This window comes from Zootoca vivipara, chromosome 1 (genome assembly GCF_963506605.1).
Source record: "Zootoca vivipara chromosome 1, rZooViv1.1, whole genome shotgun sequence".
Taxonomy (NCBI): domain Eukaryota; kingdom Metazoa; phylum Chordata; class Lepidosauria; order Squamata; family Lacertidae; genus Zootoca; species Zootoca vivipara.
The window spans coordinates 123086482-123109332 of NC_083276.1; the positions used below are offsets into that span (position 1 = coordinate 123086482).

Sequence of the window (22851 nt, forward strand, 5' to 3'; positions counted from 1 at the left end):
GCACACGCAAAGCAGGACCTCTTAGGAACAAAGCTTTTTCTGCATCCACCCACCAGGCTCCATGGACGGGAGTTATTTGGCAATGTAGACACCGCACCCCTATTTTGGGGAGGCATCACTTAGAACTGTTGGGACTATCTTTTATGAACTACACCCTATTGTTACAGACGCATGCTACACTCACAGAATACATTTTATCAGATCAAGGTACGTAATTTTTGCTTTGCTATCTTTACGCATTATCAGCTTAAGGTTAAGTGAAACAAAACCTTCTTACCTGGCCAAGGACTTGCAGAAAAGAGGTCTTGACGGTTACCTAGTTGCAACACACATTTTAAAAAAGTAGCTTTTTTTTTTTTTACACCAAACAATAATATAGCGTAAAAACAAAATAATGAGAATACTCCAGTTACAATGACAAAATAAGGTGTGCAGTTTAACAACCCAGCAGCGTCCCTGGAGGCGCAAATAGCCTCAGTTTGTACAAAGGGCCTTGCATTATTTTCGGCTGGTGAACCAACTGAAACCCCTCCTAGACACTGACTGTTGGTCCACAGGGACCCATGCTCTTATGGGCTCCAGATCAGGCTGAGCAATGTATTGTTCATGAGACAGCCTTGGAAGACTGTTTGGAAACTTAAAATACAGGTGGCTCAGCTCCTATGTGGACTGACCATCAAGATCATATTTTGTTGGTTCTTAAACATACACCAACTGCCAATCCATTTTTCAAGCATAATTCAAACTTCTGGTGTTAACGGGTAAGAACTAAATAGTTTAGGACTCTGGAACCTGAAAGCTTGCCCAATTACCACATGTTTGTGCCCAACTACGGTATCTGAGGTCTGGTGCGGAATTATTAGCATTGTGGGTGTAGAAATGTCCCTCTCAGCGAGATCCACCTAGTACAATCATTATGCCTTTTCAGTACCATGGTAAGATTTCCCCTCCAGCACCAGAATATTTGTCCAGGCCTTTGTTAAGCGTCAACTAGTTAAGTGTCATTTTATGTGGGGCTTTTTTAATGACTGGCAACTATATTTTATTTTTTTGTTTTGTTTTTATCCTCAGAATTACTATCAATAGCAAAATGTGCATTTTGGTGGAAAATAAATAAATAAATACAGCACGCTTAAAATGTTCACTTCACAAGAGGTGAAAGCTCGATTGATCCTATTTAAAATACTTTATTACCTGCACTTCACTGCAAAGCAATCCCAGAGCGGATTACAATTTAAAATTCAGATCCATGTAAAATGATCTGCAATCATAAGGAAACACTGAACGACAGGCCTAGGCACTAATTACTGAGAAAAACCCAGGGAAAATAAAGAATTCAAAAACTGGGGTGCCATTACCAAGAAGGCCCTTCTCCTACTCTGACATATAACAAACATCAGTTGGCTGCGATACAACCAAGGGAGCTTCACTTCAGTTGCGCATCAAAAGGCTTCTACTGACTGTCTTTTACTACAAAACAGAAAATGGGCCCCCTTGTTTTGAAGGAAAGTAGGAGAAATGTAACTCTCTTCCTTATACTTACTTCACATAGGCTTTTACTTACTTCATATTGGCAATCTGAAGATGAATAAATGTTCAACAATGGAACGGCAGTGTCATTTTGAGGCTGGGCAATGTGCAGCTTTGCAGAAATCTCAGTCGAAGATGGAACCCTGTGGTGGTTATGTTATGTTCTTTAAATATTGGTCTGCAATGAACACTTGTCCAATCTAAAATAAAGTCTGATGCAATCCTGTTAAGTGTGCATGGCATTATGAGGTAGGAGAACTCATTTTGTGCAGGAGGATACATTGCTAGCTTTTGCTGCAGGTTCCACTGGTTGTTGTTTTTAATGACGAGCTAAAAACCAGACATTCAGAGCTGTCATTCATTTAACAAGTGGCACTACTGCTTATCAAAGTTTCCATATCATTCAGACTTTGAAACTATGGTTGAAGCTAGTTTACAAAATCTGATTGGGATAGGAGCCATGGTTTTTACTAGTGGAGATAAACACTACCAGCAAGGCAGAGAAGAATTTATTAATATAAAGAGACTGCTTGAACATATGAATAAGTGACCAGCAACATATCTGTTCCAGATCACTGCTCAAGCCTCTTCCAACTGATGATACCTTTTTGGAATTATTCTAGGACAGGCATACACATGGAAGCATCATGACAAAGCCATATCTCATGTGGACTTGTGAAGAAACGGGCATTAGTAGGAATCTTCTGGCTACTTAATTATTATTCAGTGTTTTGTTGTTATACACAAAACCTTCACCCTTCCTTAAAGAAGAATTTGGTTTTGATATCCCACTTTATCACTACCCAAAGGAGTCTCAAAGCGGCTAACATTCTCCTTTCCCTTCCTCCCCCACAACAAACACTCTGTGAGGTGGGTGGGGCTGAGAGACTTCAGAGAAGTGTGACTAGCCCAAGGTCACCCAGCAGCTGCATGTGGAGGAGTGGAGACACAAACCCGGTTCCCCAGATTACGAGTCTACCGCTCTTAACCACTACACCACACTGGCTCTGACGTTAAGATCATTTGCTATCCCAAATTTTGGGGGCTTATACACCTGCAGATTGTGAGAACGCATTAATATCATATATGGAAGTCCTATGGTGTGACACTTTTCAGTGACGTAATGAAATCAAATAATGGTAAACTCTTACTGTGACAAAGTAAAAGAGTCTTCATAGGACCATGGTATATGAAGCTGGTACACAGTAGGTTTCCTTTCTGAAAGAAGCAAATGAAAGAACATAATAAAACAAAGAGAGAAGCACGTGATGAAATACAGTTTAAATCAGGCCACTAAAAAAAGGACTCTGCTACAAGAAATACTAAGAACAAACTTTTCAAAATGTATCACACTATCAAAAAGCAAGTCTAAGGAGTATTTGGCAACACCTTAGGTTCTGCTGTGACATGAGACACCAAGAATGAGGCCCAAATGTCCTTTGATTCTCTTTTTGTTTCTTTAGATCTTAATACTTAAAAAATAGTCATAAAACAGCCAGAATGTAAGGTTGTAGAATTATATTGAAATGTAGCAACAACTGAAATAACGACAATGTGTAATTCTCTTATTCCAATAACCATCTCCCAGTTGCTCACAATCTCTAAAGCTCGGCATTTTAATTTTTTTTGCTTCTCTGCCAATGTGTCTCGTCTATCTCAATTTTGTATTGAGCCACACTTCTCATTATTCATGCCACACTGCAGACTCAAGCGGCACGGCAGACTTAATATTAGGGCTGTGTGATATCATCATTTACCCGATTCCAACTCTGCAGGCAGGCAAAGTGAAAGAAATAGAAAGCAGCTTATGAAGTACAACAAGAGCAAAGAGAAATGGCAACTGTGCCACTCAGCAAGATAAATGGGAAGGTCATTCACAGAACAGAAAATGTATGTTCACTTCATCCGTTTTCACGCTTAAGTGGCATTAGATTGCCAACTTTAAGGAGAGTGTCGTGCACCCAGTTCAAGGGGCAATTTAAAAATGACAGGCTTACGATGCATAAGCTTCCTCTCTGCACTGACAAGCACTTCTTGGGCATGAGGATGATAAGGTTCTACACATCCTTGCTGGCATATATGGGAGATTTCAAGATGCCAAGCTGTTCTGTGATTGTTATCATAAAGTGGAAAAACCCAGCCACATAAATCTGCCTTTATAATGCCTAACATCCAAGTACTACCCAAGCCAAAGTGAAAATCAGTTTGGATTAGGGAAAGGATAACTACAAAAGATCAAAATAAAAATAAAAAATCCTTCCAGTAGCACCATAGAGACCAACCAAGTTTGTCATAGGTATGAGCTTTCGTGTGCATGCACACTTCTTCAGATACTTCTTCGTATCTTCAGATACTTCAGATTCTTCGTATCTGAAGAAGCGTGCATGCACACGAAAGCTCATACCTATGACAAACTTGGTTGGTCTCCAAGGTGCTACTGGAAGGATTTTTTATTTTTATTTTGACTGCGTCAGACCAACACGGCTACCTACCTGTAACTAGTACAAAAGATCAAGTAGCAAACTGGTAGTCTGCTAACACAATGGACAACCAGAGACCATGCCTTGTTATTAATTCTAACCTGCAAGATCTGGGGTGGGGGCAAGAGGAGGAGAACTTCAAGAGCTATCCAGGTTCATTTTAAATGTTGTCTGCCTGAAGCATAATGAACTGGTCATTTTACCACTGTGAACCCTGAAAGCCACTGACTTTAACGAAAGGAATAATATTAGCAGCCTATCCACATCACCATGTTTCCAATGGCGCTCTCTCTCTCTCTCTCTCTCTCTCTCTCTCTCTCTCTCACACACACACACACACAGCAAGCACATATACCATCTCATACATATGAACTGGAAGCTTCCCTCTGAAACATAAGCAGATTAGAAAACAAATTTAGGCATCTTAGGGATACCAACTACATTTGCACACATTTAATTCCTCTCTCGCCCACACAGGGATCTATTTATACCAAATCTAAACAATCAGAACAGAGTTTAGAATACAGTAAAACTTAGCTCAGTGGCAACACACATATAGCTGGTTTACCAGGGCACACCAGGTGCTCAGCAATGATAAAATCATCAAATAAAATTCTCAGTCCACACCCCATTAATGAAGCAGAGTCCTGAATCAACTGTCACATCTCAGTTACCATTTACATTAGAATTTTTTCTCTCTCCATTTGTGGGGAAGAAACACACCCACACCCAACCCTATCTTATTTTCCCCCAAACATTTCACCCCAATCTTGTGATGCCCAGGAAATACCCCGATCAATAAGGGATTAAGAATATTAAAATCTATGGACTAAAATGAATTTTGCCTTTGCATTAAAAGTAAGCTTAAATTGGCATCCCAAGTAGCCATCAATTTTTAAATCAACGGATTAAAAAAAAAAGTTCTTGTAACAGAGTCCTTTCCCCCCTTACCCATGATCAGAGCAAACAAAAAATAATGGATTCTGAAACACACACTCTAAATGGCTGATTTAAGCAAACATCTTCACATGCTGATACCTTAAGCTTATTTGTAGTTCACTAGTTCACCTGCTAAACGTGAGATAATAGTTCAGATCAAATCTTCTATATTAACAGATAGGGTTGCCAGACTCAATAGAGGACAGGACTTCTGTGCCTTTAATTGCCCTACTCTCTTTTGAGTCTGGAAACCTTAAAAGAGAAACCAGCAGGCCCTTTGTTTACTTTCCAAGCAAAGGGTCTGCTGGTTTCTCTTTAAGGTTTCCAGACTCAAAAGAGAGCAGGGCAATTAAAGGCACAAAAGTCCTGTCCTCTATTGAGTCTGGCAACCCTATTAACAGACCTTTCAGATCTGATATATACCCTATCTATCAGCTAGCAGAGTTAACATAATATGAAATCAAGCTGGAGTACTGCAGAAAAGTTGAGCTGAATTATAGAGTGCTTTGTAATAAAGTGGCAAGCTCGGCTACTGAAACTATACTTCAAGAAAAGAAGAAGATTGTTATGAATTCCCAGCAAAACTGAACAAAATGGAAACTGAACAAAATGAACAAAAAATGGGAGATTTTAAAAGCAGAGAAGAGCAAGGTGAGCCTTAATATTGGATCTGCCTTGCTCAAATGTGAATCAGTAGGTTTCAATATAGTACATGGAATTGTACTGTCAACTATCCACATCAGTAAACAAAGCCAAAACAAAAATCAAATAAGGTTAATTTTACAGCAAGTCAGACTACAAAATGACCTTAGAAATGAAGACTACAGAACGAATGACACTACAAAAATAAGAGCATGCGAGTAATGAGGTATATGCAAAGGATTCCCCCCCCCCCCAAACACTGGTTTAAAAGTGATTTCTGGAAATAAATTTACCTTTAAGCGACTGGCAGCTGCTCTCTATAAGGATGTTAAAAGCTTGGTATATCTAAACAAATGTAACAATGCAATAAATATTAGTTTACTAGAACTCCCCAAAAGAACTAACCCCAAACAGAAAACACAAGTACCTGAAATAATAATAATATTAATAATATTAATAATAATAATAATCAGTATTTATACCTGACCAAAATGTTGAAGCTGAACCTTGTGAATAAGGCCAGTTGAATTTAATACGATTTTGCTTGAAGAAAGCCCTGTGGAAAGTATTGCCTCATGTCAGAAGTACTTAGTAAAGTATGATTATTATTATTTATTTCATTTCTATACCGCTTTATATTTTTAAGAAAAACCTGAAAGCTGTTTACAGAATATTAAAACCTCAATAAAACAATCTGAGGAAAGTCAAATATAGAGTATACAGTCAAAGCAACATAATTCACAGAAAACAAAAACGTTGTCTTAAAAGATTTCAAAACAAAACATTATAAAGGAGGTCAACTACAGAATGCATATTTAACAGAAACTACGTTAACAAAAAAAAAATTCCGAAAAACCTCCATTGCTAAGTGAAGTCCAATATAAAATGCACATTTAAAACAGCATAAATAACAAGGGAATAAAATATTATCATAAGCATGACACAGCTATTTGACAGGCACTAAAAAATGGGGCAAAAGAATCCAATAATTAGGATTTGTTGTCAGGCATAGCAATGTCCCTCTGATCTTACCAGGCACCTCTTTAGTAGAGCTTGTGAGTCTGGAACCGCCCCCTAGGCCAGGTGGAAAGGGCCTTGCAGGGAGTGGCCTTTAGGACTCTAACGCATAGGCCAAAAAAATGGGGAAAGCAATCTTATTTGATATTTCAAAGTATACATGTTAGAAGAGTGATGCTTTACATGTGTACATATTGCTAAACTTAAAGCGTAATACTGTGTGTGTCTGAGAAACCCCACTAAATTTGAAGGAACTTACTTCCAGGTAAATGAGCACCAATATTGTAGTCTATAGAGTCACAATTAACAAGAAGTAATTATTTAAATACACGGAAACAAGAATTGTGCATTTGCCAAATGCAGCATAGGAATCCTACCGAAAGAAAAAAGGTGGGTCACAGGAAGCTGTACTGTTCTTGAAGCTTCGTTAAAGAACTCACAGTCCAAAGTAAACTGCAACAAAGAAATGGAAAGCAATTTCTAGAATTTCTGGCAGTGGTCCACATAGCATTTCATCCTCACAAAGTGGAAAACCGAGAGAAGGTACAGTGGAACCTCGGTTGTGGAACGCTTCGGAAGCTGAACGTTTCGGCTTTTGAACGCTGACAGCCCGGAAGTGAATGCTTCCATTTTTGAACACGCCTCGGAAACTGAACAGCTTCTGGGGTGCATTTTTCCAATGGATTTTGCCAACTGGCAATTGCGCCTCAGTTGTAGAATGTTTAGGAAGTCTTATGGAATGGATTACATTGGGCAGCTGAGATTCCACTGTATTAAACTTCACACCAGGAGAACTGGGTTCGAGAGCTGACTCAACCATAAACTTAATAAATTACCTTATTAGTAAACAGAAATAAGCATAGTGGTCATTTCTGTATCACCTGCAAATGTTCTGCAGATTCTCAAACGAGTCATTTGGAACTAAGGCTTATTTTAGGCTCTCTTGTGGAGCCTAAAGCATGGTTTGTGCTTTATTCCCAGATACTACAGAGGCAAACAACTCTTGCAGTCAATCCATCGATAGTCTAACACAGGCATAGGCAAACTTGGTCCTCCAGATGTTTTGGGGACTACAACTCCCATCATCCCTAGCTAACAGGACCAGTGGTCAGGGATGATGGGAACTGTAGTCTCAAAACATCTGGAGGGCCGAGTTTGCCTGTGCCTGGTCTAACAGCAAAGACTTGGCGCGTTTGTTGAAAGAAAGTAACGGTTCTCATCACAAGTTATAGCATGTGCTAAAAAATACAACATTTCAGGAAAAGTTGTGTAAAATACTCAGATTTATTGGTTTTAAACACACACAAACTACCGGTAGACACCCCTCTCTATTACCTTATTACCATTGACAGCTGGTATATGAAGCACAAGATGAGACAAAGAAGGATAGTCTTGAAGTTTCAGAGTCACAGTCTAGAAAGACAATACATGCAAAAGTAATGTTTAACTGACCTGAAAAATGTATTTTGAGTCTTTTAAAAAACCATGTTGAAAATAATAAACCACAAGGAAAAACTGGAACTGTTAATTTTATCACAGAAGCGCTTCAAAATGTGTTTAAGTGGATTCAGCAGTGTTTAAGTGCACAACACATTTATATTCTCTTAAATACTGAATAAATAAACAAAACAAGTGTTTAGTTTTCAAGGAAATGGTGCAATTTTTACCTTAACTGTTGGCAGTAATTCAGTTTTCCAACTCAAATCAACACCTCGCAGACTGTAGAAAATTAACATAAAAATTGTTAGAGATTAGAGAACCATGTTCATGAATATTTATTTCAAGTTTCTTATGCACAATGCTATATTTTAATTGGTAAGCAAGTTTAGAAAGCAACTCTAATATCACTATTATTGATAACTATAGCTAATGCGGTGTAGTGGCCAGAGCAGGGGTCAGCAAAATTTTTCACTAGGGGGCCGGTCCACTGTCCCTCAGACCTTGTGGGGGGCCGGACTATATTTTGAAAAAAATATGAACGAATTCCTATGCCCCACAAATAACCTAGAGATGCATTTTAAATAAAAGGACACATTCTACTCATGTAAAAACACCAGGCAGGCCCCACAAATAACCTAGAGATGCATTTTAAATAAAAGGACACATTCTACTCTTGTAAAAACATGCTGATTCCCGGACCATCCACGGGCCGGATTTAGAAGGTGATTGGGCCGCATCTGGCCCCCGGGCCTTAGTTTGGGGACCCCTGGGCCAGAGGGTCAAATTAGGCCTTTGTGGAAATGCAGGTCTAAATTCCCTCAGACAAGAAACTGTAACACAATAACCATGGTCTAAAATTATGGAGATAAGACACAAAAAGTTTGACTCTGGCAAAATTCTGAGGTGTTTAGAAGCTTTCACTTCCATTTTAGATTCACTGCAGCATGTTGCAATTTTTTTAATCTCGACAAACTGTGCTTAATTTTAACTGTGCTTTGCTGAAATAAGCCACCTTCCCACTGTAATTTGTGAAGTTGGCTTGTTTCAGCAAACCATAGTGAATAGGGTTGCCATACGTTTGGAATTTCCCAGACATAACCGGAATACTGCTGTCGGAAGCAGTGTCAAGGCGGAAATCGGCAAAATGTCCAGGAAAATGCGGGTGTATGGCACCTCATGTCAACAGTGTCATTTTTGGCGATTTTACTTTTTAAAAAGCTCAAAAACATCCTTTCTTTATCTTTTTTTGCAATTTTGCCCCCAAAGCTCAGTAACTTTGGGCAAAACTAAAACAAACACAACAACTTTGCCCCCCCCCAAAGCTTTTATTTCCTTCTTTCACTGCAGAAACTACCTGCAGAAACTGGTCCAGTCATGGAAGACTGTTAATGTATAAATTGGCATATTGCAGACAAATACTGGAAGGCCTTTCCTTGGGCAAGAATTATTTTGACCACTGGAAATGCTTTCTCATGTACTGAATAAACCAGTGTTACAGTGCTGAATGTGATATTATAATATGGCTATATTAATGTTCTTTTCTCCTCTTTCTTCAGTACAGTATTTAAATATAACTGTAGGGTGCTTAAGCTAATTTTGAATATGTTCAAAATCCACCAGTCCCCAGGGAAATCCTATTCATTAAAGCCAAATACACAGCTAACCGTGGGATTATAGGGATTCTCCTAATCCAAGAAGTGGATTAAGGCAGGTTTAAGGGTGGCTTAAATTCCTAGTATGTCACAACAGTCTGAAGAGGACAGAAAATATAACACAAAAATGAAAACAAAACAGAACTAAGCACCACTCATTTTAAGCAAATACAAAACCAAACCTTATTTTTAAAAGAACAATAAAAACAGCAATAATTTGCACAAGTATCTTCTGCAAACAGTTCTATTTTTACTTGTTTATGAAATGTAAAATATATTTACCACACAGATGAGGAACTGTTTATACAGCCATATATCCAACTATTTGTGTCCTGATATATAAAAGAGGCATGTGGGGGAGAAAGAGAGGTAAGAAAACATGTTATAGCTTGGCATACAAAATAGTGAAAGCATTTAAATCATTTTCTTTCTATAAATACATAAGAAGTTAAGTCAAGCTGCAAGGAAAGCAATTTCTCACCAGCATACTGCTTTGACAGTAGACATGACTGTATGGTTTTCGATGGCCTGAGAGAGGGAAAGTAAAGTATTTTCCATCCGATTCCTGTTCAGAAAAGGACAAAAACATGCTGAACTGAAACTGTAGTAGTTTGGAGAATTGCTGGAACGGGATTGAGCAGACACGGTTTCCAATCACCATTAGCCATGTACAGTCCTGGACAGTCTACTGGGGGTGGGCCAAAAGCTCAGAAGTAGAGCACATACTTTGCAGGCAAAAGGTCTCAGGTTCCAATACTTGGCATCTCTAGGTAGGGCTGGGAAACAAGACCCATCTGAAACCCTGGAGTATCTGATTTGGCATAAAGTAGGGTTGGAGAACTCATCAAAGCAGCCCAAGGGCTGAACTCCCTTCTGGGCCACCTTCCAAGGGCCGTATGCTAGTGGCGAGTGGGGCCAGAGGCAAAAATGGGCAGCACAACAGTAGGCTGGTTTCAACACACACACACACACACACACACACACACACACACCCCTATTCTCCATCCAAACAAGCATTTCAGGCAGGCAAAAAACACGTGAGTGTGGACCTGGGCCAGTGAAGAGTTTGGCTGGTGGAGTGGAGTTGTGGCCCGTGAATAGTTCCAGGGACCAAATAAGGAGGCCTTAAGTTGCTGCATTTGCCTGTTGGGCAGCTTCCCATGTCATCTATCCCAAATTAAATAAGTTACAGTTAAAAGAAGAAATCAACGCAACTCACATTGTACACTGTATAGGACCATTTTGGAGTTTTAATCTGGATCCAGTTTACTTCTCCTGCAATCAAGCAACATCACTCTTCACACATCCAGGAATAAAATTCTTCCTCACTTCCTACAAAATTACCACCACTGTTTTGGTTTTTTCACTTTCTAACTTCAAATAGTATCAAGCCATGATATCTGCCAAGGACCGGACTTCATACAAATAAGGAATAAGAATATACAAAGATCCAGTTCCCTGGTGGTATTGTACTAAACCACCCAAGATTTAATGACATAAAAGTATAGCACCAACTTAGAACCAGTTTGTTCTGCAAACTCTCCTCCTAAAATAATGTGGTGGTGATGATGCAGTATCATCACGCTGTATGGAGTTGCTTCAAGAAGTTAAGAGAAGCCACACATAGGCCATGTTCATATACTGTCAGTGACCAGGCTAAGGAGTACTGTTCTGATGGGGAATGATGGGAGCCTCCCCCTTCCCTCTGCTCCTGACCAGAATCCTGAGGCTGTCCAGGAGCAGTGGAGCAGTATAGATTTGGAACAGCGGTTTGCAGAGGGGCATAGTTCTGAAGACAAAAGTTGGGAAGAACTGGGAGGTGAGCAACAAAGTGAAGAAGAACAGAAGAAGGGAGTGCTAACAGACTCTCTCTCGCTGGAAAGTATTCAGCCTATCAGTCCAAGGTCATGTAGAGCAAATAAGGTGGCTACACAAAAAGCAGGGTGGTTATGAGATCAGGTTGCAAGATGCGGAAGTGACTAGGAAGGAAGTGGGTAGAATCCTTAATTGGGAACACCTTCATTCCGAGAATGGATGCTTTGTTCTTTTGCTGTGATCATTAAAGGCTCATTAAATGGTAAGGGACTCTTTTCGCTTTGTCCTGCTTATCTATGGCCAAAGGGCGCGAGGAAGCCGAGACCTAGGAGCCTAACATATACAATGCTAAACCATGGTTTGGTGGTATGTGCACAAAATGGGAAAAGCCCAAGTAAAGCACCAGGTGGGAGAAGGAGCTGCTAGTGTTTAGTTTCACCAGAGATCACAGTTCATTTCAAACCCATTTTACTTAGACTCACTACTAACCCTGACCTTGTATAAAATAAAGATAAACTAACCTGTTAATTCAGCAACAGATTCAGGGCTCTCTTCATATAATTTTGCAGGGTGCCTCAGAAAGTGATGGTTTAACACTAGCATTCTCTTCTGTGGATCTTCTGTTATCTAAGAATTAACACGTGATTTCAGAAGAATTTTAACTTAGGTTTTGGTTACAATGAAGCATATTTATACTAAACCCAAGACAGAATGTGGATTAAAATTAACATCATTAACATTAATACCATCACTATTTAACAACAGTTTGAAATTACTCAGACAAGAACCGCTCTTTTCATGGAACATGTCTGCGTTTCAAGAAATACAAACCTGCTTAGTGTTTTCATCAATAAGGTCAAAAAATGCTCGGATGGTAGCCAAGACCAATTCTTTACACCTGTAAAATGAGTTTAAGGGAAAAGGCTAGTTATAAAAACTACAGATGAAAATGAAATCAAGCAACAAAAGAAGAATCAATTCTGATTGATCTAATCTGGTTCTAGCTGCTTACCAAACTATAGAGAGATGGTCTGTTGAAGCCCAGACACGGGGAATGGCTGAAGTCTATTTAAGAAGAGATTTCTATTACTTCTTTTCAAAAATCACTAATGACAAACATTTAATATTATCTTAATGAAGAAAGCACATAGCTGAAATCCTGCCCACGGGTGGCTTAAATCCCAACGGCAGGGATTCAAAGGGCTAGTTTAGACACCCACAGCACAGCAGAACTTCTGCCTTTCGCCCTGTAATAGCAGATCACTATGCCTCAGAACTGCGACTCAATGTCAAAATTGGTTTGACATGTAGCACGGAGAGCGGCTGTACGGGAAGGGGAATGCTAAAAGTGCCTTTGGCTATGTAAAATTTGATGTGTGGTTCTTTGGATCCTTCTGTTCAGCCAGCTGAATGCAGGACTGCTGTCTTTAGACACAATCCAAAAATTTACTTTAGGCAAGCCCAATTTCTTATTTCTTCCTGTTAGGCCCTTTTTATCAAAAAAGGGATTTGGGAGAAAAACATTTAGCGTATTTTTCGGACCATAACACACACTTCCCCCCTCCAAAAACGGAAGGGAAAAAGTCGCTGCATGTTATGGAGCGAATGCGAGAGCCAGAGCCCGAGCCAGAGCCCGAGCCAGAGCAGAACGCAGCGGGAAACTGGCTCTCGGGCTACTTCTGTGACAGCGAGTGAGGTGAGGGGAGAGATGGAAGGGAGCCCCTTCTGCCCCTCCTCCCAGCTTTCATCCTTCCTTACTTCCATCCTTCCTTCCCCCTCTCTTTCTCACACCTTCCTTCCTTCCTTCCTTCCTTCCTTCCTTCCTTCCTTCCTTCCTTCCTTCCTTCCCCCTTTCTTTCACTCTCTCACCCCTTCCTTCCTTCCTTCCTTCCTTCCTTCCTTCCTTCCTTCCTTCCTTCCTTCCTTCCCTCCCTCTTCCCTCCCCTCCCTCTCTTTCTTCCTCTCTCTCTCACCCCTTCCTTCCCTTTCTCTTCCTCTCTCTTTCACCCCTTCCTTCCTTCCTTCCTTATCTCTCTTTCTTTCTCTCTCTCACCCCTTCCTTCCTCTTCCAACTTGAATAAAATATTGGGGGGGGGCAGGTAAGCCCCCCTCACATACTGTATCAGCCTCCCCCCGCCTCCACCACGTTCAGCGAGAAGTGGGGGGCAGCGGAGGGATGCTGTTCGTTCTTCCCCGCCAACCCCCACTGTCTCCTTCGCTCCCCCTCCAGCACCCCCTTCCCAGCCTTTTAGAGAAGGAAAACCAGGGAAAAATTTTTTCCCTGGTTTTCCTCCTAAAAAAACTATGTTTGTGTTATGGTCCGAAAAATACAGCATGTGCTGGCCCAAGCATTACACTTCTAATCTTATAGGTAATCCACATTTGTTTGGTAACAAATGTCACTGTTTCCACGGGGACTGAGAGCTGAATCTAGAATGCAACTTTAATCACTCCGGTTATAGTAAATGCCAGGGCAAGGATTAAATATGCAATACCTTTAACAAGAATCCTTCAGAATGTACAAGAGCCCTAGGGTTGCAAATTACTTATCCCCAAATCTGTAAATATTATTTTAATTTTAAAAGAATGGGTGCTTAGTTTACCACAACACATAAGGCACTGCTTTGATGACTTGTTCGGGGCAGAAAAGCCAATCCTGAACGAACTTGATAATCTCGAAATCCTCCCGCCACAGAAAGAGTGGTTAGATTCTTTATTTCTTTAGCCTTCTGAATCCATTTCTGGTTTACCGCTCTGTAAAAATCTTCCAGAGGAAAAAATGTTGTTTTAAACATTAGTTTAGCAGCATTTGTTTAGAGAAGTCCAAATTCTGAATCTGGCATAATTGAGGTGATCAACCACAACATACATTAAAAGCTATACTTTCATCAGATAGTATCATCTGAGGACAGCAGCATCAAAAATATATGTATCAAAACCACCAGCTAAATGCTACATAGTAGAAGAGAAAGAAGGCGAGCTACTCAAAGGAAAGGAGCACAATTTATTTTCCGAGTCTCACGGCTGATTCAGACACGACATTCTTCTTGGTTAGCACACATGAGAGTCACTCTCACATCTGCATACTTGGAAAGAAAATAATAATTGATGTTTCAGTACATCTCTCTCACTCCTGATCACGCCCACACACTCAATAATGGATAGGAATCTATCCAAAGGTGAGATCCATATATTACCACCTCAAACAGTACCTTTTTTTCTGGGAATGCAGAGAGGAGGCTGGCTCCCACATATGCAAAAACCATTAACAGATGACATGTGAATCAGCCCACACAATGCAAATTAAGGCAGCAGCTTTCGCAGACCCAACTAAGTATTAGCTCAGAGTGAATGTGTTCAGAATCAGACCCAACTAAGTATTAGCTCAGAGTGAATGTGTTCAGAATCAGGCTGCAAAGTCTTCCTGACACAATTTCGGAAATTGTAAATGTCAAGCAGGCTTTTTAAAAAACAAACAAACAAGCAAACAAACAAACAAACAAACAAGAGCAGTATATTTAAGAAATAAAACCAGTATGCTATGTTTTACTTCTCCGTTTAGGGAATTTTACGTCTCTTTTTTGGGAGTACAAAAAATCAAAACAAAACACCTTCCATTTTCTCAGACATAAATGAGAGATTGGGAAAGAGGCCAACCACGGAGGCAGCTCTTCACTTTCAGCTGCAGGCAAAAGTCCGGGAGAAGGAAAAGGAGACTTGGAGGGGGAGAGTACTGCTGAAATGAAGTGACAGGAGACAGCAGCAGAAAAGGGCATAGATGGAGACAGGCCATTAAAAAAAAAGACTTTAGAAATGATGCAAACAGTTCCCACTCCAACAGTCAGAGGACTATAAGGTGCAGAAGCATAAACGACACAATGGCAGAGGTTGGCCTGGCAGCCTGGGGGTTGCCCGTTCAATTGAGAAAATGCTGGCACATTGCTTTTATTTTTTTAAGGGCAAAATAGCACAGCTGCTTCTTGTTGGGTGCTGGTTCCAAATTCTGATTGCGAGAATTAAATTCATTGTCACCATGGCAACCCTACTTACGGAATCCTGCTCCATTCGGAGTCTTTCGTTTACACTCATGCTGCAGTTAACTTGATGCTAGCAGTTATGCATATTGGCTATTGCCTAACTTTCAAGCTGCTTGGGGTATATGAGGGGTAAGCTCATGAAAAACAATGCACAGGATTAGTCAAGGTGACAGTGGTCTTGGTCATCAGAATTCTAACACAAAAGAATCCTGCACAGAGGAAACTGCATCAAAAACACTCGGTAAAACCTCCAAGTGGCCTAGATTTCAAAGTCCTTCATTTTCTTGTAATACTTCCATTAGTCAAGAATCTGAGTTTAGAAAGCTGCAAGTCATTCCATTAGACTTTGATATTCAAGGGATTCTCTCAGTGTCCTAGTTCTGTCAAAGCTCGGGTATCAGGATAATAGTGTAATCAGAGCATCCACACTTATACGAGAAAACTAAGATAACCAACTTGCCACGAATGACCAAATAAGCAACACTTGTGGTCTAAGTCTCTCTGCCGGTTACCAACTGCTCACCAATGCTTCCCCAAAATGAAACTGACAATTAAGCTTAACGTTTAAGCTGCGCCTGCCTGGACACATTGGGATTCTCAGGCCCATTGCCAGCGTAGCTTGCAGCCAAAACATTTAGTTTATTACACATTGCCTGAACTCATTCCAAAGGCTTTGAGCAAAACCTAATAAGATCATGGTACAGGAAATACGGGTTTCTAAATGGAAACTAAACTACAGGTGAAACTCAGAATATTAGAATATCGTCGAAAAGTGCATTTATTTCAGTAATGCAACTTAAAAGGTGAAACCAATATATGAGATAGATGCATGACATGCGAAGCAAGATATGTCAAGCCTTTATTTGTTGTAATTCTAATTATTTGTTGTTAGGCAGGTCAATTATAAATGGGATGTAATTAATGAAATGTAATAGCAATGTTTATTTTTGTATTATTGTAACTATTTGTTTTATTACGGTGGAATTTCCAAAAGATAGCATTTGTAAAAATTAAAATAAAAATAAAAAATAAAAAGTTGCATTACTGAAATAAATGCACTTTCCGACGATATTCTCATTCTAAGTTTCACCTGTATAGCTGTTTAATGCCCGCATTTAAATGCCACCTTCTAAAAACAATGTTTTACAGTAAAGACTTCTTTTCCTTCTGCCAATTTTGGGCTGGCTCGGTTGTCAGTAGCCACACTCCTGAAATGAGTTTGGAATAGGATTAAGTTGCACTGGCACAATTTACCCCAGCATACATTACGCTGGCTTCATAGGCTTGACACTGAATGCGATCCTGGTTGATAATTTATACACTTAGAAACCAAAAGGGCAAGCTGCTGATATTTTAGGAACTTTGTTATGAACTGTAAGGAGGGTTGCTCACAGGATAATTCTTGGACTGATTCCCTTGTTCTTGGCAAGGTGGATGCCACCAATGGCTTCTCTTGTTTGCCCCTGCTCCTGTTTAAGGTGCAAGAAGCTACCAGCTGAAACTAACAGAAGATTTGGAGCAAGATCCCACCCATATGCTGATACCGCTCTGTCCTATGTCTCCCTTCTCATCTTAGCCCCAGTCCTGCCTCCAGTGCCTAGCTCAAAGCTAGATGCAGGTGAATCAAGGAAGTCAAATCTAGAGAAGACCGAAGTATTTATGACTGACAAACACAGTGAGGCAGGGAAAAGAGAGACACCTTCCTTGGACGGTGCACTCCTTGTCCACCCCAGTGTCAAAGTAATAGCAGAATCTGGGAAAGCTTTTTACCAGCTCCATGTAAAGCATGGGTAGGTAGGCAACCTAAGGCCCAGGGGCTGGATCCGGCCCAATCGCCTTCTAAATCCGGCCCGCGGACAGTCCGGGAATCAGCAGGTTTTTATATGAGTAGAATGTGCCTTTTTACTTAAAATGCATCTCTGGGTTATTTGTGGGGCATAGGAATTCATTATTATTTTCCCCTCCAAAATATTGTCCAGCCCCCTCACAATGTCTGCGGGACAGTGGACCGGCCCCCTGCTGAAAAAGTTTGCTGACCCCTGATCTAAAGCAATGCTCTTTGCTCTCCTTCTTGGGTTAAGATATTATTGTCACCACTTACAATTTAAGAAAGGATGGCAAGCGCAAGACACACGGAACTGTTGTAGGAAAACGCTTGGCGGCTAATGTTGAAATCAATACCTCACCTCCTAGGACTGCCAAGTTCCAAAAGCATTTTATATGAAACATTGTGTGGCCTGTACAGCTTTCCTTAACTGCTCCGGGTACAATGCAAGGTTCTGACCTATGAAACCCTGAATGGCCTGGGCCCTCCCAATCTAAAGACTGCCATTTCTTTTCTTAGTTAAATTTTAGAAAAGAAGACCCACCAGCTCCACTTCTAGGCCATGATCAAACAACAAGAGCAAGTAGAAACATTCTTGGCTCCTTTATCCCTCTTACACTGAAAAACACCTTCTCTTGGAGTTCATCAGAGCTTTGTCAGGGGCACCACAAGAAATTTTTGCCTGAACTGACATTAAAAATCATTAGGAAGAATAGTATCAGGACTATCTAGTACCCTTTTAAAATTATTATGACAGAAAAAGGATGTAGGTTGAAATTAACAAAATTTCTATAGTGCTTAAAAAAGGTAAAGGTAAAGGACCCCTCACAGTTAAGTCCAGTCGTAGATGACTTGGGGGTTGCGGCGCTCATCTCGCTTTACAGGCCGAGGGAGCCGGCTTGTCTGCAGTTTTTCCGGGTCATGTGGCCAGCATGACTAAGCCGCTTCTGGCACAATGGAACACCAAAGCCAGAGCAGTGCACAGAAACGCCGTTTACCTTCCTGCCGGAGTGGTACCTATTTATCTACTTGCACTTTTTGGCGTGCTTTCAAACTGCTAGGTTGGCAGGAGCTGGGACCGAGCAATGGGAGCTCACCCTGCTGCGGGGATTCGAACCGCTGACCTTCTGATCAGCAAGCCCAAGAGGCTCAGTGGTTTAGAGCACAGCGCCACCCGCAGGTATAGCAATCTTGCTGATGTCTACCGAGTGACCGTATTAGGAGTAAACTTACCAGTAAGATATCGGTCTAAAGGCATTACAGGTGCAATGTGAGGTGTGGCCTGAGTAAGGAGGACATTGAGGAGTTCCACCTTGAAATTTTTAAGCGTCAGCAGTGCTCTTGCAACAAGGCCGCCCATGGAATGACCTACTATTGCAACGCTACGTGGAGCAAACCCCTGGCCCTTAAAAAGAAAAAGGAAGCATAAGGAAGAAATTATTTGACATCAAACACACTGAGATTGTATGAAATCACAGGCACCCTCCTGCTTAATAGCTGATGTATTTGAATTCTGATGTACTTTATTGTCTTTCGCCAAAAATCAAGTTACTATAAAGACTAAGACTGCAATCCAAGTACGGTTATTTGGATTTTGAATCTAAATCAGTAAGACATTTCTGTAATGGGGGTGCTCAGCATAATAGTACAAACTGTACAAAGCAAATTTCTCATGTTAACACCAGATGACAATAAAAGGGTTTTTTTCAGAAATGCAAAACCCTAATGATGACTGTACCAACCAGCAGGCTGATAGAAAGGAGCAATGGGATCTGCAATAAACTGTTGCAATTTAGAGTGCTCCTTTCCAGGGTTCCACACCATACCTAGATGCTGCACGCCACACCCATACTCATTTTCTACTTTCTCCTCTCTCAACAGTCCACCAATGTTCCACTGATACCATATCAATAAGCATACAAAAATCCTCATGGTTGTATTTATGCAAATGTTGGAAGGCTTTGAGGCTGCGGATAGTGTGGGTGGTGCCAGTATGGATAGACAAGGGCCCAACTTTCAAAGGACCCAACTTTCAAATAATGCACTTTGCTACTGAATGTAGTCGAGAGAGAGAGAGAGAATTTCAAACACTGGGTTTCCCAAACTTGGGTCTCCAGCTGTTTTTGCACTACAACTTCCAACATCCCTGACCAGGAACAGTGGTCAGGGATGATGGGAACTGTAGTTCAAAAAACAGCTGGAGACCCAAGTTTGGGAAACACGGCCCTATACCAAAACATGGAGATACATAGATAGGTATCCCAACCATTAAACACAGAGCAACAGTATTTCTCTCCCAACCTGCAGCTGTCATATCCAATACAGTACAGCTAACAATTTGACAGAATTAAATAAGTGCATAATGCTTATCTCCATACCTTATACAATTTAAGAATTACTTTGATACACTCATGCACAAATCTAGTTTGCCTTTGTAGACTTCCACCATAGAGTGCAACAAGTTCCTCATTGAAGTTGACGCTGAAGACATCAAAATGATACTTGAAGTCAGCATCTTCTGCCTTTCTGAGTGCTATTGACCCAAGGGAACGTACTGAAAAAGCACACATGGATTATTAGCAGCAAGTAGTTTAATATCTCTAGATTTTGATGCTAGGGCAGATCACTAAAATTTGACCTCAGGGGACAGAAAAGATACAGATCTATTGTTAAAATGGAGTGGAATACACAACTGGTTGTAATTTGGCGTCACCAAACTCCATGCTAAAGAAACCCTGGCCTAACATACAATATGGAGGTATTACCTGAGAACGATATTATTTACACAAGGGGTTTTGGAACAGATCATGAAAAGGCCTGGCTGCTTCTGCATCTAAATTGTTCAACAATACAGAAGCATGGGAAGGGTGTTTCTCCACCACAGAGATCTGCACCATTCTCAAATGCATTCTCATACCCATTTCTTTTCATAACCCTATACTGATCTATTGTTGGTTTGATAAAAAACCACAACATAGCTGCTGATCGGCATTTACTTCCATGAAGTCAAGAACTAATGGCAAGAGGCTCTCGTCACAGCAGCTACTTCGGAAATTCTTATAAATAGTAGAGATTATTTATTTACTTATTTAGAAAAATCTCAAAGTGGTTTACAGCATATTAAAACAATCCAGAATCAAACATTTCTGAAGAAAGTCAAATATAGAGTATACAGTCAAAGCAACATAATTAACAGAAAACGAAAATATTATCTTAAAGAATTCAAAATAAAACATTACAAAGGAGGTCAACTACAGAATATGTATTTAAAACAAAGTTAACAAAAAGAAAAAAAACACTGCTAAATAAAGTCAAATATAAAATACACATTTAAAACAGCATAATTAACAGGGTGCTGGCCCATATTAAAACACAAACAGGTTCTTGGAAGACAGAGACAAATTCTAAAGACTTTAACCCTTAGCCAGAATGGGAGGGAGGCGGAATCCATGGTCAAGATTTAATTATTCCAGATTAGGAATGGTGCTTCCAAAAGTTTTTGGACTACAACTTCTATTACCCTGAGCTAGCATGGCCTATTGTCAGTGATAACTGCAACTGGAGAGCATCATGTTTGCTATTCCTGCCCTAGCTTTTATTACAGAAACTGAATTATGAGTGGAGAACACTCCTTGAATGTATATATGGATTATGAGGGCAAAAATAATACAAACAGTAAGGAATATAAATCTTAAGCCTTGCAGTATTTGAACCTGACTGGTAGATCTCTTGGTGATATGCAGTCAGAGCGTGGTCCAAGTTTATATTTGCCCATCCTCCAAATTGACTGCTATGGCCTCTTGGTTTCATATGGCACTTCTGAGACATCGCTATGTACATATCAACATAGTTGCTCATGGCCCTCTGGCACTGGAAGGTCAAGCCACTTACATTTATTACTGCACTGGTTGCAAAATTTGCCTTGGCTGCAAGTAAGTTGAGAGCTAGGCAACAAGACAAGTATCATAAGGAGGAGTGTGAGATGTGGAGTGCTTAATTTATGCAGGTGTGATTTTTGCATTTTTGTATGTTTGCTTTGTTGCTGTTGTTGTTCAGTTTTAAATCAATTATTTGTATTCTACGCATTGTGACCAATTGTGGCGGATTACAGCTTTTAGCAACAAATATTTCATTCATTCAATCATTCATTCAAGCCACTTACATAAACTAAACATAAGTCAAATACACAAAACTCCCATTTAAGTGGGGATTGCGTTCCGGGGTCACTGTGTGCTTGCGTGAAATCGGAAACCCATTGAAAAAGCCTGCAAACTCCCTGCCCTGCCCCTTTTAGTGACATCTTTATTATGTTTCTGGGTTCAGCACTGCGTGTGTTTGTGCAATTGCGTACACATTGGTCATGCCTAAAACAGGAGTTGCCTGTACCACTAATTTTAGTATTATGCTTGTAAAATACATTTCCCCAGTTCTCAGAGAAAATTCCATCTTTTGCAGGTTGACATCACATTCTGTTTCTCCAAATGGCTGTTGGGAGCATGATTCAGATGGGATTTGTTCATTTTCCAGATGTCCATATGGTATCTTCTGTGATTGTTTGAATAATCCTCTTTGACGCCTGTAGCACAGAGCTGGTTTGCCTAGCTCTCAATCTATTTAGAAGCCCAGGACTAAGGATCGCTTCCAGATAAATCTCTAAAACCTTGACACCACTTTCCTTGACAACTCTTTTACATACTTGATGCGCAATAAAATAAATGCCAATCAAGCTATAGTGTAAATATAGTGCTCAGTCTCAATATTTTTTGTTGATTTGTAGTTTTGATTGTTTTTAGCTTATCTTATGTGATTTTACATAATTTGGGTATTCTAACTGTTCACACGATGTCACATTTTACCCTAGGCTATTAAATGATGCAAATACATCAACAAAGAAGGTTGGTAATCCTGCTGACAATTAAATGTATACAAAGTATTCAGAATACATACGTCCACAAATACCTATGTTTCAAAAAAGGTAACATTCTACAGATCTTCATACATTTCCTGCTTTATGAAAGATTGTACTACACACATCAGTATTGCTTCAGATATAGCTTACCTTGTTTGTAACTCCCAGCATTGCCAGGGAGGAAGAGTACTGGAATCCCAGTTAAGAGCAGATTTCTATTTTCTTCTGCATAACTTCCTTCCCCATAAAGATAAAGCTCATATGCTGGATAACGCCTGGATACTTTCCTAGGAAGCTTTACTTTCTGTAAAATACAATTATGCATATAATTATAATTCTAAAATACAATTATTCATAAATAATATTTTATGTAATAATTAATTGTTCAAATTTGAAATGTACATATTAAGTACAGAAATGGGTAACTACAAAAGGAGGTAGCTGGGCAACTTCAAGCTGGGGTGTATTTGTATTCAGCAGAGTCAGCTTGGGGAGTTTTGAAATGATGCAGATGCTTTTTCATCACCCTAAATCAGGCATGTCCAACAGGTAGATCGTGATCTAC

General features: G+C 40.1%; 1 protein-coding gene across 1 annotated transcript in view; it reads right to left on the reverse strand.

The window, feature by feature from the left end:
• Window positions 1-22851, reverse strand: part of PGAP1 (post-GPI attachment to proteins inositol deacylase 1) — a 55181-nt gene that overhangs the window by 17876 nt on the left and 14454 nt on the right. The window contains exons 2-19 of the mRNA XM_060281504.1: window positions 22437-22590; window positions 19756-19931; window positions 18611-18782; window positions 14119-14279; window positions 12528-12580; window positions 12347-12413; window positions 12037-12142; window positions 10920-10975; window positions 10182-10265; window positions 9983-10032; window positions 8276-8327; window positions 7944-8021; window positions 6986-7061; window positions 6074-6147; window positions 5885-5936; window positions 2682-2748; window positions 1565-1673; window positions 278-316 (exon numbers count right to left, since the gene is read on the reverse strand). Coding sequence (XP_060137487.1) covers window positions 278-316; window positions 1565-1673; window positions 2682-2748; window positions 5885-5936; window positions 6074-6147; window positions 6986-7061; window positions 7944-8021; window positions 8276-8327; window positions 9983-10032; window positions 10182-10265; window positions 10920-10975; window positions 12037-12142; window positions 12347-12413; window positions 12528-12580; window positions 14119-14279; window positions 18611-18782; window positions 19756-19931; window positions 22437-22590 — 1626 coding nt within the window. The remainder of the gene's footprint in view (window positions 1-277; window positions 317-1564; window positions 1674-2681; window positions 2749-5884; window positions 5937-6073; window positions 6148-6985; window positions 7062-7943; window positions 8022-8275; window positions 8328-9982; window positions 10033-10181; window positions 10266-10919; window positions 10976-12036; window positions 12143-12346; window positions 12414-12527; window positions 12581-14118; window positions 14280-18610; window positions 18783-19755; window positions 19932-22436; window positions 22591-22851) is intronic.